Consider the following 17,744-nt stretch of genomic DNA (forward strand, 5'->3'; position numbering starts at 1 on the left):
TTTCTGCCGGTCTCTTTGATAGACCTTGATGTTAAGCCCCAGGTCTCGGAGGGGCTCCGGCCCAACAGAATCGGTGTTGCTTCTAGCCAGTCCTCCATACTTAAAAGCAAAAGCAAAGCCTATGGGGTATTCCAACTCTTGTTTCAAATTTCTTTCAAATCCAAATGTCCCCACAGCTCCAGCTTCCACCTTCAACAAATTTATAATCCTCAGGTCTTCAGATCTCCTCATAAGAGGATCTCTCCATTTTCCAAATTCCCAATCAAACCAGGCTTTCCGCATCCAGTTTTTATTGTCCTTTTTTATCATCATGTCAGGCCTCATATTGTAGCTCTCCTTTGACTCCTGCAAACCTCCATCTCCTCCTTCGTTTTCTTCAAAAAGAACATATTGCTCCATCGTGTCTACGCTTTCGGTTTCATTTATTTGTTCAGTTGGATAGGCTTCCTGTTTCAAATCCTTATCAGACTCCAAGCTGTTGTTTACTGTCCAGTGTAATAGCGCTACCTCTGTAGACAAAGCATCGTACTCATCTTGTAAGTTTCCCAAGAGAACCAGTGCTCTGTCCAATTCTGCTTGGAATTTAGACACTCCAGCCATTTTTGTAATGTAGTATCCTTGTTACCCCTCTAGGGGGATTTAATTCCTTGATCTTCCTTTCAGCTCAAAAACCAAAAGTCCAGTTATTTTGTATCAACCTTATTTTCAACAAGTTATCCCGAATAAACCAGCAAAAACAGCAGAAACAATGTTCTCTTTTTCCAGCTGACAACTAGCTGACTAGCAACTCACTTGACAGCTGTCAAAATCTTCCATGCAACAGGCTTTCTCATCGGACGTTCCCGGGTCTAGGGGGGGGTGTAGTTTCAGCTCCCAAAATTCTTTTTATCCTCCAGAATATCCTCTTGTAATGTCCAAACCGTGAGGTCAGGATCTTTAGTTAAAAAAAAAAAAAAGCAAGAAACAGGTTCTCTCGACCTTAGCTGCCCAGTCCTTTGCTTTAAGTTGTTTACAAAGAGGGGGGGGTGGACTTCCTTTTTAGCCCCTTCCCGCTCGTTCCAAATCCAAGATAAGAAATTTTTTAAAGTTCCAATCTCCGTATTACTCACGGGTTGATGTTTTAGGATCCAATCACTCTTAGAAGAAGTTGGCGCTCTCTGTCAATGGCTTGCGGCTTCACTCCGTAGACGAGGGAGTACTCTCAGCACCACGCCTTACCCTGCCTCCGTTCCGAAGCCTTTAAAAAGGCTCCGTCGCGGATTGGGGGGGCGCAAATGGTGCCCGCCGAGTCTCTGTGTTCACAGGCATCCGCGCCTGTGATTTTAAGGGTCCCCGCTTCGCCGCAGCGGCCAGACCCAGACACTACGGAGCCGATTCCCTCCGAAGCTCGGAGGGAATCCGCCATTAAACAGTGGCACCAACCCGGAAGTCCTCCAGTGAGCTAACAGTTTCTACCTACAAGTGGAAGCAGAAACAGAGAAGTTGTTGGGTTTCTTCCAAGTTACCTCAAAATTTCTTCACAAAACACTGCTGCATTATGCTTGACAAATACTTTGCCTTTTCAGAATCCAGCAAATATGAGGCTAGCTTATTTTGAATACAAACGTCTTTTGGATGACTCAAGTTTCCAAAAGAAGGTATTTCTGAAGTGTGCAGAAAATGCTTTAGATATGCATGCAGTTGCTAAGGCAATAGGAGGGTCAGGTGTTTGCATGTAGCTGCTCATGGGCTTCAAGGCATTGTTTAAACTTAATCTTGGCCAAGTTTCAAAGCTATGCAGCGCTGAGATGCATGACCAGCATCAACAGGCAGCATAGTCAGGCACCAGCTGGGGGTCCACTGCTAAGCAGAAGCCTTTGAAACAAACGCTGATGCTTCTCCTGTTTCCCAGGTATTCCCTTTCCACCCTCCTTTCTTCCTTTGACTTGCCAGAGTTGACAGGGTGGGTCTGAGTCTGTCACCCAGAACTGGTCCTTGACACAGCCCTGGTGAGGCCCCCTTGCTCTCCAGCTTCCCACCGCAGTGGGCTGCTGGTGTTTCCCAAGAGGAGAGGGGTGAGGGGAAGGGAACTCAGAACTGTGAGGAGCAGCAAGAGCATGAGATTGGCTTTGCCATGATGCACAGTGCTAAGCTCCCCATCCTTCACCTCTACTGTCTCCCTATCAATGAGCACCAGTTAGAAACCAGGCTTCCTATATTTCTGCTCCAGCTTTCTGGAATTCCAATTGGCACCCAACTATATCCAAACAAATACAATAAATAAATCTCATTGATCTCGGGAACATGAAATTTGATTGTGACATCTTAAGAGGTGTCTAGATGTATAGAGAAGAGACAAAGAAACAAAGAACTTCCCAGGGTTTTGTGTGTGTGTATTTTTCTTAGTTTTCTTTGGTAGGTCTCCTTCTTGACAATGGGAGAGAGACTCTCAGATCTTAAGGAGGTGGGGTGTCCCATGAATACATAATGTACATAGAGTCTGTAAGCTACTGATCTGAATGTTTCACAAATTTGAGGGTGCGGTAGATAAGATATCCAAAACCATGTATTGATTTACAAGATAAACCCTAGATTTCTAAGGCTTCGGTGGAATTTTTATTGCAAACTCATCCTAGCAATAAGTTGTACAACAGCGAAGGAAGAGGGGAATGTGTTGCTGCCCAAGACCAAGCAAATTCAGTATCACATTTTTTCTTCAATGATATTTGTATGTGCATTGTGAATGCCTGTCATATATGATATCTCTGCCTATATGACACCCATTCACTTTAAATCTGCATTCTGAGAGGGAACATTAGATGTGTTTGACCAAAAGAACTGCTGCATTTGAACTTGCTATTCTCATAGCAAAATCAGACCAATTTAAGAGGTGGAGAATTCATTGCATGTCACTTTCTGCCAGTCATCAAGTATATTTGCCCTTATTTTCTCATTCTGCCAACCCACGTTTCTAAATTGCAAGTTTATGCTGAGATTCATCTCTTTTAACATTAGCTTCCTTCAGTCCCATGGTGGCACTTTGACTTTTTTGAAACAAGAAAAGAGAAACAAGATTGTAATAGCTGGAGGCAATGTTTCACAGCCAATAGTTGAACTAGCTAGGATATGAAGGCATTTGCCATCTAGTAATGGTCTGTGCTGCTAATTTGGAATTAGCACAACTTTTATATAATTTCTAAATGAGTTACAATTTATCCACAGTAGCAGGTGGCAGAGTGGTGGTGCTCACCTGACCTATGGCAACCGAGTTACAGCTGGCAGCTGGTTGGCACTGTGCAAACACACCAGCAAGAGCACCAATGGTGCTCCTGCTGTTTTCACAGAACTCACCGTCCTGCTGCCTTGCCCTTCCAGCTCTACCTCCCAGTAAGCAGCAGTGATCCATCTGCCAGGAGGTCAGTTAAGTGATGATGCCCCACAACTCTCATTCCATTCCATTCAGCACGCACAGAATCTGCATTCAGTGAGTTCCACTCAAAACAAGGCGGTGACACTGTTAGCAAACACATTTCCAATTGCAAGAGTGAAGGACAGCTCTTGGAACCCTGAAAGCTAACATTCAGGCCAAGTTACACAGCTGTTGTGTGCATGGCTAGTCACTCTTTTACTAAAGTCCCTTTAGATTACCCTCTTGAACATGATGTCATTTGTTGCTAGCTTGAGCAAAGTAGTTGCATGAGGTGTGGTGGTGCACACAAAACCGAATGCACTGAGTTTTAGCAGACTGCAAAGCCACAGATTTGGCCTTTGCATTGGCATATTTAAACCCAGAGTTCTATGTGCTCCATCACTCCCCATGCAGCCACTTCAGTTCATCAAAGCCATGCCTTCCTGTCATTGAGAGCAAGTAAGTACCAAGCCCAGGAGGGGCAGATCTCAGGGACCAAAGCCCAGATAATTCTTCACAGTGATTGCATCTTGGTGTTTGATTGTTCAGTTCACTTTAAACAAGCCTGCAGAGGCATGCCAGGCTGCAGTTATGAGGAATGGTTTGTATGACAGGTTCATTGTTCTCTGTGGGCTTAATAAAAAGTGACCATCCATCCTCACAGTTACTGTTTGAACTGCCCATCCTCACCTCCTGCGGAAGCTTGTCAAACAAAAATATCACTGTGCAGGCATGGCCACAATCCATATAACAGAACCATAATCATAACACTGGGTACCATATGTTATAAATCTAGAGCAGCATTCTGCTTCATATAGGCACATAAAACTTTTATTGGGCCTCATGATTTTCCACACAGACATTACAACATTTTAGGATTTTGTTCAAGTGGAGCTGCTTTTTTCTGCCCCTCGCCCCGGTTCTTTTGTAGTCATTAGCAAAATAAACACTTGTGATAATGTGTGTGCGTATGCACGCACACACACACACGTATACATATATGTATACACACATTCTCCAGCTTTATTCTATATAAAAAATACATTCTATAAAAAGATGAAGGACTCCAAAGGCCAAAGGAGAAAAGAATTATTAATTTGTCATGTGATTGGACCGAGTTAAAGTCTATCATCTGGTAAGCAGCAAGTGGTCTGGGTCATCCCATGATGGTGAAATGGGTTCAAATTGTGGTACATCCCAACTTTGAGATGTTGCAGCCGACCAGCTAGCACGATCAATAAACCACTTTATTCCAAGTAAAGGGACGGTCAGTCAGAAAAGTTGCAACTCCCAGGTTGCGCATTAAGTTCTCTATGGGATTGCAGGAGAATATTGTATTACAGGAGCATACACTATTTCTGTTGTCTTAACATTTCATAAAGGAGCTGGACAGGCACCTGATGTGGTCATCTTTCAAAGCCAAGCCATAAATAAAGCTTGATGGGTGCACTGTAACTAACAAGTTTTCTTGACAGCAAGCAACCGAGAGAAATCCATCATAGTGAGATAAGTGCACACACTTATTTTTACAAGGTGCAACATGAAAGGGAATCTAATAAAACTGGGCTGGCTTAAAAACAAGTCCCTGTACACCTACATTTACAAGCCCAACTTTAAAAATAAAATAAAATACCAGGAGTCCAAGAAGGCATTGTGGGAAGTGAGAGGTGCATTTTCACAACATTGTTCATATGTTTCAGTGAAAGGAATATTTAAAGGAGAGAAAGGATTGATAACTCTTTATACTGCTTTGGTAGCTGTGCACAAACCATACTACCCAAATACATTTCGCTGTGAGACTTGGACTGTTTCACTCACCTTTGGCAGACTTGCTCTGCAGATGTTCTAGAACATCACATAGGTCTTGCAGAGACACAGAGTTGCTCCAGAAAGTATTCTGCAGAATAGATTCGAGCACATGCCAGCTAATTTAGGGCTGCACAATTAAAGCGAATCAAAGCACTCTATCACCCTAGTGCAACAAATCCACATTTTGAATGGACTTTTTGTGGTTAGGAAATCGACGTGGGAAAGAACTGAGAAGTGTGGAATGAACAAATGGTTAACAGGATGATGTATAAATACCTCATGAGCAAATCAGGTTGAATGCTCATTGTTGTATAACCATCCCATTAACAAATCATAACAAATGCTCAATAGTCAAACCACAATGTAAGCTTTGTGCAAGCAAATCAATGCAAATGCTGTATAAGCAGCTCATCTGGAAGAGCCTTTGGTACCTGTACACAAAACATGCCATCCAAATATCTTTCACTGTTTGACTTGCAGTGCCTACAAACTGTCACTGTTTGCAGGAAGGATTCAAGGGTAAACTAGAACTTTATATTTACGCATTTACAGTGGATTAAAAGGCTGTATCATGCTAGCAAAGGGATGGAAGGTTCTCTCCAGTTCCCAGTCTTAAATCTGGGGTTCATTCCAACTTTCTTTCGTATGGCTTTTCAGCTCTGTGTCTGAGCAGGTGTGTGTGTTTGTTCCGGCACCTTCCATGGGAAAATTCATGTTTTTCCACTCCATCAATTCAAACGGCATTTGCTGTTTTCGTGGATTCAGTGGTAAAATGCACTGGGCCAAAAAACAAACAAACAAAAATAATGCTTAGGCATGAAGCTTTAAAGTACTGACTTGTGCCTGGAAAGCACACTGCAAAAGGAAGTCTGGATGAGCCCTTAGCTCTTCAGATTTCTGCAGCAATGGGGCATTCTTTTTTCCTTTCTTTTTTTAATGCTCGTGAAAATTCACTAGCATTTTAATGTGAATTTTGCCCAATAAACACATTTTGTATGCAGTGGCTGGAGCTGATGTGAGTTGTAGTTTAAATCATCTGGAGGGAAGAAGGTTGGAAACAGCTGAGCCAGATGAACAAGTCCAAAAGAATTCCAAAAAAGCTGATGGTGGCCCGTGTGCAAAAAAAAAACCCCTGTAATAGTCAACCGAACCAAAGAAGAATGGCAACTTAAGTTGACAGAATATGTAAACTTGCAGACTTAAGATATCGAATAAGAGAACAAGAAGAACATACGTTTAAAGAAGATTGGGAAATGTTTATGGACTATATGGGAAATAATTGTGTAAATCTGAAAATGCTGGCAGTATTAAGATAAATTCAACAGTGTAAATAAGTTATGATGGATGCAATAATGGAATACTGATTGGTATAGTTTTTGTAAAATACGCAGGGATTTATGATATGTAAAATGAACCATGGAAAGAGAAGAAAGGAAGTCACTGATATCTTAAGGATGTAAAATGAGTATTTTAAATTGTAAAACAGAAAACGTAATTAAAATTATATAATAAAAAGCCCTGTAATAGTCAAAAGTGTAAGCTACCTAATTCATTTAATATTTGATAGCTTTGATATTAAGTGGAGAGCACTTTTGATTTAATTGATTTCAACATTTTGTTTAAAATGGTAATGTGAGTAGCTTTGTTGCAAAATTAAAGGTATAGTCTATTTTATTCAGCATTGGAAAACATAAGCAAAATGAACAAAGACATGCAGTATTTAGCAGCTGGAAATGTAAATGTTTGAATTGTCCAGTTAAGTGTTCTACGTGTGGGTGTGTGCATGCACACAACTGCGTGTACACACACAAACAGCTCCGTATTGCTTTTGCCTTTGAAAACACAGGTGAAGTTCAGAATGACTCCAACTATGCAGGTGACTGCAGTACATTAAGAAAATACATTTTCCACACTGTAGTTTCTATAGCAGTCGCAACTAAGTGAACCATTAAAAGTGATCCAGTTCACTGAACCAAATAAGAAGAACCTAAAATTAGAAAAAGTAAGCCTGAAGCTATTGGCTTAAAAGAAATACTCTTGATCTTTGCTGTTGATGATTAGCCAAAAAATTATTTAAAAAACCTCCTCCTGAATTCTTTTCTATCATTTGAAGCTTCTTTCAAAGCACACAGATTTCTATGACTTTCTTCAAGGCATAATTATGAAAGGAAGTATATTTGTTTATTTCTTATGACTTATAGTCTCTCCATATTAGCAATGAATAAATTAAGTCCATTGGTTAGTGACAATTGCCTTGCCGACACTGAAAACAACATCAGATTAAATGATGGAATGTGAGCAAATGAGGTATCTCCTCTTGTTATGATCACTACCGATCAAGCCTTTTCTCATCCAGCTTGAAAAGGTCCTTGTCATTCTAGGTTTGGGTAGCTGAAATAGCCTCATTCTGAAAAGGAAAAAGATAGTCTTTCTTCCTCAAACCATGATTAGAGCTAGAAGAATTATGTGCAAACCCCACCTCAAGTCCTGTTTCCTTCACAGAAGTGAATGTGGAAGCTCTTTAGCAGGCTTCTTCAAACACGGCCCTCCAGATGTTTTTGGCCTACAACTCCCATGATCCCTAGCTAGCAGGACCAGTGATCAGGGATGATGGGAATTATAGTCTCAAAACATCTGGAGGGCTGAGTTTGAGGAAGCCTGCTCTTTAGTATCTTCTGAGTGCAAATATTGGGGTACATTTTTAATAACAACAACAATAATAATTTTATAGGGACGTGGGTGGCACTGTGGGTTAAACCACAGAGCCTAGGACTTGCCAATCAGAAGGTCGGCAGTTCGAATCCCCATGACTGGGTGAGCTCCTGCTGCTCGGTCCCTGCTCCTGCCAACCTAGCAGCTCGAAAGCACGTCAAAGTGCAAGTAGATAAATAGGTACCGCTCCGGCGGGAAGGTAAACGGCGTTTCCGTGCGCTGCTCTGGTTCTCCAGAAGCAGCTTAGGCATGCTGGCCACATGACCCGGAAGCTGTATGCCGGCTCCCTCGGCCAATAAAGCGAGATGAGCGCCGCAGCCCCAGAGTTGGACATGACTGGACCTAATGGTCAGGGGTCCCTTTACCTTTACCTAATAATTTTATTATTTGTACCCTGCCCATCTGACTGAGTTTCCCCAGCCACTCTGGATGGCTTCCAGCATATATAAAAACATAATAAAACATTAAACATTAAAAACTTCACTGAATAGCCCTTGCATGCTTGTTACCCCCCATGCATAAAATGAGACAGATTTATGAAACAAGATGTAAAGTGGTGGTTTGAAGGGATCCGTATGTGTGTTTGTATTAGGCAAAATGTATGACTATGGATTGTGGCACTGTTGAGTGTTGGCTTCACTTCTATGCTACAAATTCCTTGACTCTTTTCTTTTTATGCGGATCATACCTGATATGATGACAAGGTGATTTAACCAAAATAATAATAGTAATCCTAGCAACAAGCAACCCTGAATTCAATTTATTTCATTATTTTACAACTATGTTTGGTCAGCATGCAGTACCCCCGTAGTCTAGTACGCTAAAGACCGTCTCTGTGAATAATTTCTTCCCCCCTCCGAAAGAGTTTTATATAGCCCAAATTGCAGTTTTCTTCACAAATTACACTTGAGCAAATAAGAGCACTTTTCAGTCCTTCGCCACCGGCAGACTCAAGGTAACAAGTCTGGCCTCTTTCCAAGTTAGAAGAGACCTTGATGACATTGGAGATGGAATGGGGACATTCCATTGTTCGGGGGGGGGGGGTGGACATGTTACACAAAAGCTTTTTTTTTAGAAAACTCAGAAGGCAAAAATAGATCATATATTATTTTTGCCATTTAATACATTTGAGTGATTTAATATTTTGCAGATGTCAGGGCAGGTAAAAATGTTCCAGGTATCTTTGATCAAGAGCAACTGCAAGCACATTTCCTGACGTATATCACTCATAGTCATCAAAAACAAAATAATTCAGCATCCGCATGAAATATTCGGTTTGGGTTAAGAAAAAATGGCTTTGAATTGATTAATGATCATTTGACTGCATGGCAAACTATGGATTTTTTTTTAAAATTAATTTGTTTGTCACATTATCCAATCCTTTCTCTAAAAGTGAGAGCCTAGATTCCTAGAGAAGAGTCACAAATGACGGAGGAGAAAATGGCTAGAGAAATCTATATCTTCCATAGCCTGCAAGAAAAGCTATGCTTTAGACCATGGGTAGGCAAACTAAGGCGTGTTTTTACATGAGTAGAATGTGCCCTTTTATTTAAAATGCATCTCTGGGTTAATTGTGGGGCCTGCCTGGTGTTTTTACATGAGTAGAATGTGTGCTTTCATTTAAAATGCATCTCTGGGTTATTTGTGGGACATAGGAATTCATTCTCCCCCCCCCCAAAAAAAAATAAAATATATAGTCCGGCCTCCCACAAGGTCTGCGGGACGCTGGACTGGCCCCCTGCTGAAAAAGTTTGCTGACCCCTGCTTTAGACTATCTATACCTGGGGAAAGTGTTATTCCATTGGGATAACAAAGGCTATGTACACACCATACTTTTAAAGCACATTCAAAGCACATGGATCTCCTCCAAAGAATCATGGGAACTGTACTTTTTAATGGGTGCTGGGGGGCAGCCATGTGTTTAAATATATAGTGTGCATGCAGCCAATGCCAGATTTTCTGAGCTCTGGGGGTGGGGTGGGGGGAAGCTGAGGTGAAAGATGAGAAGGGGGACATTTTGTTCATACAGATGTGCCAGGAACAATGAGCGAGCAAAGCATGGCTATTCCACAATAATGAATCATCCAGTGACCTCTCATTGCATGGTTTTATGTGGACTACAGTTAAAGTTAGGCAATCTAGAAACCTTTGGGATTCCCTAATTTAGTCAATTAAACCAGATCTAGTCCACTTCTTTTGGTCAGTGTGGCAAGATCCACCTCTCCATGTAGTTTAAGTCAGCATAAGGGTAGAGTGAAGTAAAGCACCTTTCCTTGTTCCTTCTCAGTACAGGAAGTCCTCAGGCAGTCTAATATGGACTCCTATTTCCTGTGGCTTTATTACTGAGCACTTCATGGTATTCATAGAGTACTGACAGTATCTTGCTGACTCTTTCTTATCCTGGCCCTGTGTGCCTGAGTAGAATTGCAATGCTTCCATACAGTGCAAAGAGCCAGCATGGGAGAAGTGCAATTAGGAATTGGACTTCATCAGAGAGCAAAGGATTAAGCACTCTTTGCCTCCCCTTGATCTGGATCAGGCACCCCTGTGCCTACATGTTGTTTACTCTAAAATAAGAATTCATATAATTATTAATGGCATCTAGTTTGGCCCACAAAGTGTTGTGTGACAAGCTAGTGAGCCACTAACAAACACGGGCCAAAAGATCTAGCTAATGGTCAATATTGAGAATTACACTCCATAACAGATAAAGCAGACAATATATATCTTGCTGACACTCGTGGGAGGTTTGCCGATTGTTGCTATGGATGCAGGATTTTATACCTATGATTCTGTTTTTTATTTATTGCAATGCACTGAGAATAATGCTATATTTTCTTTCCACATAAATCTATGTGATTCTGCCTTGGGGCAGAATATCACTCTGGGGAACTGATTTGGATAGAAGAAATGGGCACATGGGGGTATAGAATCATAGAAACATCGAATTGTAGAGTTGGAAGGGATCCTGAGAGTCATCTAGTCCAACCCCTTGCAATGCAGGAATTTCAACTATATCATACATGACAGATGGGCATCTAGTCTCTGCTTAAAAACCTCCAAGGAAAGAGAGTCCACTACCTCTTGTGGGAGTCTGTTCCATTCTCAAACAGCTCTTACTGTCACAAAGTTCTTTCTGATGTTTAGTTGGGATCTTTTTTCTTGTTACTTGAATCTATTGGTTTGGGTTTTAACCTCCAGAGCAGGAGAAACCAAGCTTGCTCCATCCTCCATGTGGCAGCCCTTTAGCTATTTGAAGATGGCTATCGTATCTCCCCTCAGTCTCTTCTTCTCCATGCTAAACATAAGCAACTTCCTCAACTATTCATCATAAGACTTGGTTTCCAGACCCTTGGTTGCCCTCCTCTGTCCATGTTCTAGTTTGTCAATATCCTTCTTAAACTGGACACAGTACTCCACGTGTGGTCTGACCAAGGCAGAAAAGAGGGTGACTATTTTCTTTCAAGATGTCCAAGGGATGTTTGTCCTTTCTTTTATTCTACAAATAAATCAAATCAAAATGTTTATTCGGCTTTACGCCCATCATGAAACACAACACAACAAAACAAATCAAATCAAATCAAATAAAACAGCGGACTCGTACAAGCCACAAGTAGTATAACACAGTTCACAACTCACAAGGACAGATATTAGCCATTCATAAGAAAAGTTTAAGATTAAGATTAAAAATTTTAGGCACTACACTAAAATCAATATCTGATGTCATTATAGAAAATTCTTATAACTATCAATAATCAACTAACATTCCATTCCGTCTCTTGTACGAGAGGACGGCTGTTAGGAATTTAGCAACCTGTAGGGTAATATAAGGATCCACATCTTGAAGAACCCAGGCAAGCTGTAGGTCTACTGATTTGTCAGCCATAGGCTGGATTATGGAGTTTAGTATACTAGCACGGGCTGAACTGTACAAAGGGCAGATAAACATAACATGATGTAGAGATTCAGATGTTTTCATTTCACACGCACACATTGAAGGGACTTGGCCCTTAGTGAATCTATGTCTCAGCACGTTTGTTGGAAAGACATTAAACCTAGCTCTAATGAAGGCATATCGGTGAGACACGGCCATAGCGATGTTAAGTAGGACGGAGCGCGGTAGATAGGGGTTATGCCGATATTTAACGGCGAGCAGACTCCACCACCAGCTACGAAATTTTGGTATAGCTCCGCACCATCCAGCCTTTGATTTATACACCTTTTTGCCACATTTAGATCCAGTTTGAGCAATTCAGTGGGCGAGATCTCAGAGGACAGCAATTTGGCAATTCTACAAATAACCTCTCTGGTGGCCTGCACTCTGCAGCCTTCTTGAGTGCCCACTCTAATAGGAAAGCCCAGCCAAGCATATTGTGGGGCTCCCAGAAAGTGAAGGTTGCAGAAGACCCAGAGATGGTTGTACAATGAAAGGGGGCACTCACTCAATCCTAAACACCCCTCACCTCCCTCATAATTAAGGAACATTTTTAAAAATGCTCAAACAAAATTAGAATCCTGAGAGAGAGACCAGGAGGGCAGCCTTTTCCTTATGAGCAATGATTCTCTAGAACTGTGAGGGCAAAATTCAGCACAGCACAAAATATTACAGCGTCAAAATAATCCAGCTAGTGCAGCATCTGGAAGTTTTAAGTGACAGGATGGCTAAGTGCCCTCCTGCCCTCAGTGCCTTTATTAACTCTAGGGAAGGATATTTTTTTTCAGTCAGAAATGCAGATCCTTGAGGCTTCACATCCAACAATAAGGTGACTCAGAACAACTTCCAGGTGTTCATACATTCCTTATAAGGTGGGTGGTTTTATGGGATGGAGGGTAGGGGAGCAGGGAATAGGAAGATATGCTATGAAGGCATTGCAAATATATATTTAGAAGAGCTCACAACAAATGCCAAGTACAGCTGCACTGGAGACCAAATCACATCATGCGTTTAAAACTGGAGTGGCTTCGTAACGTTTTGCTCACTTACAATTAGGCAGTAACTTGTTTGAGATGGCGCTGAATGAATGAAAAAACAGGAAGGGGAGTGGGATGAAACTCAGGAGGTTGTTGCTGCTTATTATGAATGTGTTCCGAAACCAAGATGAAGGGCAGCCCATTTCTTGCTATTTCTGCCCTCAGGTCCTGATGATCCTTTTTCCCAAACCCTAATGGAGGAAGTGAAACCCTTCTGGGTGCTGTTGGTCCCTCCCCCTTGTCTGTTTGTGTTCTGCTGCCATTTCTTTGTGAAAGTCTTATCATATACTGACAGTGTCCGTTGCTGCCTTTAAACCTCCTGACTCCACTTATACACATGTCTTACTGCGTGTTGATATGAAAAAAAAGGCTCACTGCCTTCATTAGGACTTACTACTTACTCTCTAGCAGTAGCAGCTGGTGATGTAGGACTGAGGGTTATGAGAGGTAACCTGCTCAACCCTACCTCACTAGCTACCACTGTTCCCTAGTTAGTGTGCACAGCATTGTGGCTGTAGAGTTATTCTAGATACTATGCCGAATGTAGTGGTGGACAGACAATAAAGTTCTCAACTTCAGTCTGCTGCAAAGGTGGTGATATTTCTGAATATATAAGACACAAACTCCTTCATTTGGGGAGTTTCTTTTGGCGTTTCTGTCAGGACTCACTTGTTTTCATGTTCCTCAAGAGTATTGAAAAGTGCTTTCTAATTTCAGTGGATTTCCTGCAAAAATTGTAAACACACACCTGTCCAATCTTTGCTGTTCTTCTCAGCACTGTTTCTCTTCATCATATTTCCCCTCATAGTCCTCAGCCACACTGCCCTTGAATCTGAGTGGCTGTGGCAGCCAAAGTGATTTTGATAATGATGTCATGATGTTACGTCTGAAGTAATGATGTCATGAACACCCTGCGGGTCATCACAGCCAATCACGCTTGAGGAAACTAAAGAAGAATGGCACTGAGGAGAACAGATCAAAGGGGTCACCATACAGTAACAAAACAGTGTGAATGTTGGGGATGTGTATGCAGGGCCGTCTTACCCATAGGGGCTAGGGGTGTGGGGCACCCAGGCACTGGGCTCTCAGGGGCGCCAGGCCAACAGTCTGGGGCCCGAGAGTTGAGTCTGGGGAAGAGCCCACCCATCATTCGGAGTGCCACGGTGGGTTCTTCTGCTGCAGCACCACGAGTTTGGGGCGACTGAGCCAGCGAGACTCTGAGGCGGGTGGCTGGCTCCATTCTCCTGCACTCCTGAGACTGGGCAACCTGGGGGGGGGCACCAGGTGGATCTTTGCACCCCGGCACTGCATATGCTTAATACAGCCCTGTGTGTATGTATTCTGGCCATCTGTTTGACTGGATCAAATGTAGTACTTTTCAAAGGGAATAATAGCAAAATTAGAGAACATTCAGTGCAGTTCTAGATTATGTGACAGTTTGCAGTGCTTAGTAAACACAGAAGACAAAGGCTCTCTGTGCAAGCCCACATTCTCTGTAGATGTTTTCTGTCTTCATCTCATGCAGATCTGTCATTCCTCATTACAAGATGCCATGATTTTTATTTCCCGTTTCCTTTGTCTTGTAGGTTTCTTATGTAAAAGCTATTGACATCTGGATGGCTGTGTGTCTTCTCTTTGTGTTTGCTGCCTTGCTCGAATACGCAGCAGTGAATTTTGTGTCAAGGCAACATAAGGAATTTCTCAGGCTTCGGAGAAGGCAGAGAAGGCAAAACAAGGTACAAGACTCTATCCTCCATATAATCATGGTTTCCCCCAAAAAATAATTGTTTGCACTCTTCTGATTTCCTCCCTTTAGCACGCAAGACACAAAATATATTTCTTTATCTCCTCAAAATTTTAGTCAGTGAAAGGAGCTGAGAATATAAAACAAGAGTTCATTGTGTTTCTATCAATGGCTGAACTGAAAACAAAAGGTTTTTCATATTTGCAAAACAAGTCCAAGTATGCCTTTCTGTAAAGAAATATTCAATGTTGAAAGGGCAAACCCATGATAGTTTGCAAATTTCAGGCTTGCTGTGAATATTCATGTCACTTTTAATTTGAATGTCTTCCAGGCACCAGTCTTCATTTCATTCTTTTTAGCATTGTTGTCTTTAGATTCTGCTTTAGCTGCCAATCCATCAACCAGTATTTGCATTGTAGTAGCTAAAGTGCCTTTATTATGTTGAACTGGAATTTTAGAAGTAATTTATCGCCTGGAGTCCTGACAATAGCTACTCATTCAAAGTTGATTTTCTCTTGACCTCCATATGATATTTACCACCCATCTTTCTCAACAAACAACAACAACAACAACACATACACCATACTAATCACATTATTTCAGCTACTATTTGCTTTAGTTTGACTTTCATAGCCAATTCCAATCGATCTCCTTCTCAATTGCTTTACATTGTTCACCAGGATGCTCTTCAATAACTGTGCCATTCTTACTTTTCTTTTTGTTTTGCTTTGTTTCGTTTCATATATCATTGCACCATTTCCATTCTTGCTGCTGCTCTCTGTTCTGACCAATCTGGGAACAGGCACAGACTGTGGCTATTGGGAATGAAAGCGTCGAGTCGGTACGGCGTATGAATGGCTTGCGGATGAAAGAGTCACCAGCACACGGGATAATGAATCAGATCTGCAATCCAAGTTTGAGGGTAAAGAGAGAGAGAGAGAGAGAGAGAGAGAGAGAGAGAGAGAGAGAGGTTGTATGAAAATGATGTCATAAATTGGCAACTGCCAATATTTATGGCATCGTAAGTAGTAGAACTCTTATGTCAAACAGAACAGTTCTGACCATATGTAGATCTTGGTATGTTTCGACTTCTTGTACTCTGTGTTTCTGCTGCTTTCCCATTACATCTTTCATGGCAGTCCTGCTGCTTCTTTCACCATGGATTAGCACATACATGGGTAAGCTCACTTCTGCTGTTATTTACAATGCACTTATACTGCTGAACTTTGAAGTTGTGACTCAGAGCCAATCTGCATGTGGCACTGATGCCATGAGTGCAACACATGTGTCTCGTTATTTCAGTGTAAACAGAAACCTCAGTAGTAGTAGAACGGACAGGTCTGGGCCCAGACAAGGGAAGGGGATTTGACTCTTTCCCTCATCCTGTGACCTCATTAAGCCCCATCACCTGCTATTATTCCCCAGAAGCAAAGCCTCCATTTATGCCAATGGAGGCTTTCCTCTTAGACAATACCGGCTGTGGGTAGGGCAATTTTCATCAGGATCATGATATGGGGAGGCATGTTATCTTGCCATGTGCCATGGCAGACCCTCCAAAGTGTCCCTATTTTCCAGAAGCTGTTTCTATTTAGAGAAGCTGTCCCGGTTTCTGATTTGATCCCAGAATGTCCCTTTTTTTCCTTAGGACATCCCTATTTTCATTGGATAAATGTTGGAGGGCATGGAGTTATCCAACCCTCAAGCTGTCTGAAGGCAATCCTGTATAGGGAAGGGTTTTTTAAAATGTTTATTGTTTTATTATGTTTTTATATATGTTGGAAGCTGCCCAGAGTGGCTGGGTCAACCCAGTAAGCTGTGAGGGGTATAAATAATAAAATTATCATTATGAACTGGGACTTTCCTATTTTCATTGGAGGGTATGCCATGATCCTGCTTCCTCCTCTCCTTGCCATGGCTGCTAATTACACTGGACAACTCAGACATGCTCACTGCAATTAGTGTCATGTTTCGTTTGGCAAACAAGAAAGCGGGGTCACCTGTGAAGAATGCTATTGTGACAAGTATCCTATCTCTCATCAAAACGCATTTTCAGAACCCAGTTGTGTGAACAGAACAGAACCAACCCTATCTGCACTTTTAGGACATTGTATTTAAGAAGTTGCTGTTAGCTGCTGAGCAGCTTTAGACAAACGCATGGCCTAGTCTCAAAACAGAAGAGCTCTGTTGAATCAGATCAAAGGCCCAGCTTCTTGGAGTAGCCAAGCAGATACCTCCAGGAATCTTACAAGTAAAGTTTGAAGGCAACAGCGCCCCCCACAATGTTGTTCGCTGCCACACAGTGTTCAGTGAACAAGGAGGCCCTGAGCAAGGAAATTTCAAAAAGCCCAATTATTAAATAGTAGCCTTTGATACTCTGATCTTCCATGACTTTCTGTAATCACCTTTGAAAGCTATCTATGCTCATAGCCATCATTGGCACATCTTGTGACAGTGATACCCATAAAATAATTGGACATTTTGTAAAGAAGCACTTTCTGTTGTATTGCCAATTAGTTTCATCAGATTAGCTTGCATTCTCATGTTATGCAATATGGGGGGGGGACTCCTCTACCGACTGTCTCCACTCAGTTGTGCTATTGCACATTTATAATGCTATTGCAACCTTCCATGTACACAATCTGTCCTAATCCCTTCATCATTTTTGTTGCCCTTTTCTGCATCTTCTCCAGTTCTACAATTTCCTTCATGATCTAGAGCAACCAAAACTGTATCTAGCATCACTGTCACATCCAGAATATTTAATTTGCATTGGGAATTTGCATGAAGAAATGCTGTCTCATTTATGAGGACAAAAATCACTTTGAAATCATATATATTCTCCAACCCTACTACTTAGAAGTTTATTTAGAAGAACATTCTCAACCATAGGAAGAGAAGAAAGAATACTGTGCTGAACTGAGGGAAGCAGATTAGCTTTGAGGAAGGCCATGGTCTAGAGATAAATCACATGATTTGCATGCAAAAGGTCCTCAATACAATTCCTCATATCTCCAGTTTCTTTAAAAAAAAAAGACTTTAAAAATAAATAAATCCAGGTATACCAACACTCTTATAATAAAAATGAACTTTCTTGAACTTCCGCCTACTTCTGGATTTTTT

At 41.6% G+C, this 17,744-nt stretch overlaps 1 protein-coding gene across 13 annotated transcripts in view; it reads left to right on the top strand.

The window, feature by feature from the left end:
• Positions 1–17,744, top strand: part of GLRA2 (glycine receptor alpha 2) — a 120,002-nt gene that overhangs the window by 83,553 nt on the left and 18,705 nt on the right. For 9 of the 13 annotated variants that reach the window (XM_083612149.1, XM_083612145.1, XM_083612140.1 and 6 more), the window contains 2 exons: positions 14,467–14,616; positions 15,427–15,546. The exons of 1 other annotated variant lie outside the window; for it this stretch is intronic. In XM_083612149.1, the coding sequence (XP_083468275.1) occupies positions 14,467–14,616; positions 15,427–15,546 (270 nt within the window). The remainder of the gene's footprint in view (positions 1–14,466; positions 14,617–15,426; positions 15,547–17,744) is intronic. 3 more of the 13 variants (XM_083612146.1, XM_083612151.1, XM_083612150.1) reach the window with 1 other exon arrangement.

This window comes from Podarcis filfolensis (genome assembly GCF_964270895.1).
Source record: "Podarcis filfolensis genome assembly, chromosome: 4".
NCBI classification, from domain to species: domain Eukaryota; kingdom Metazoa; phylum Chordata; class Lepidosauria; order Squamata; family Lacertidae; genus Podarcis; species Podarcis filfolensis.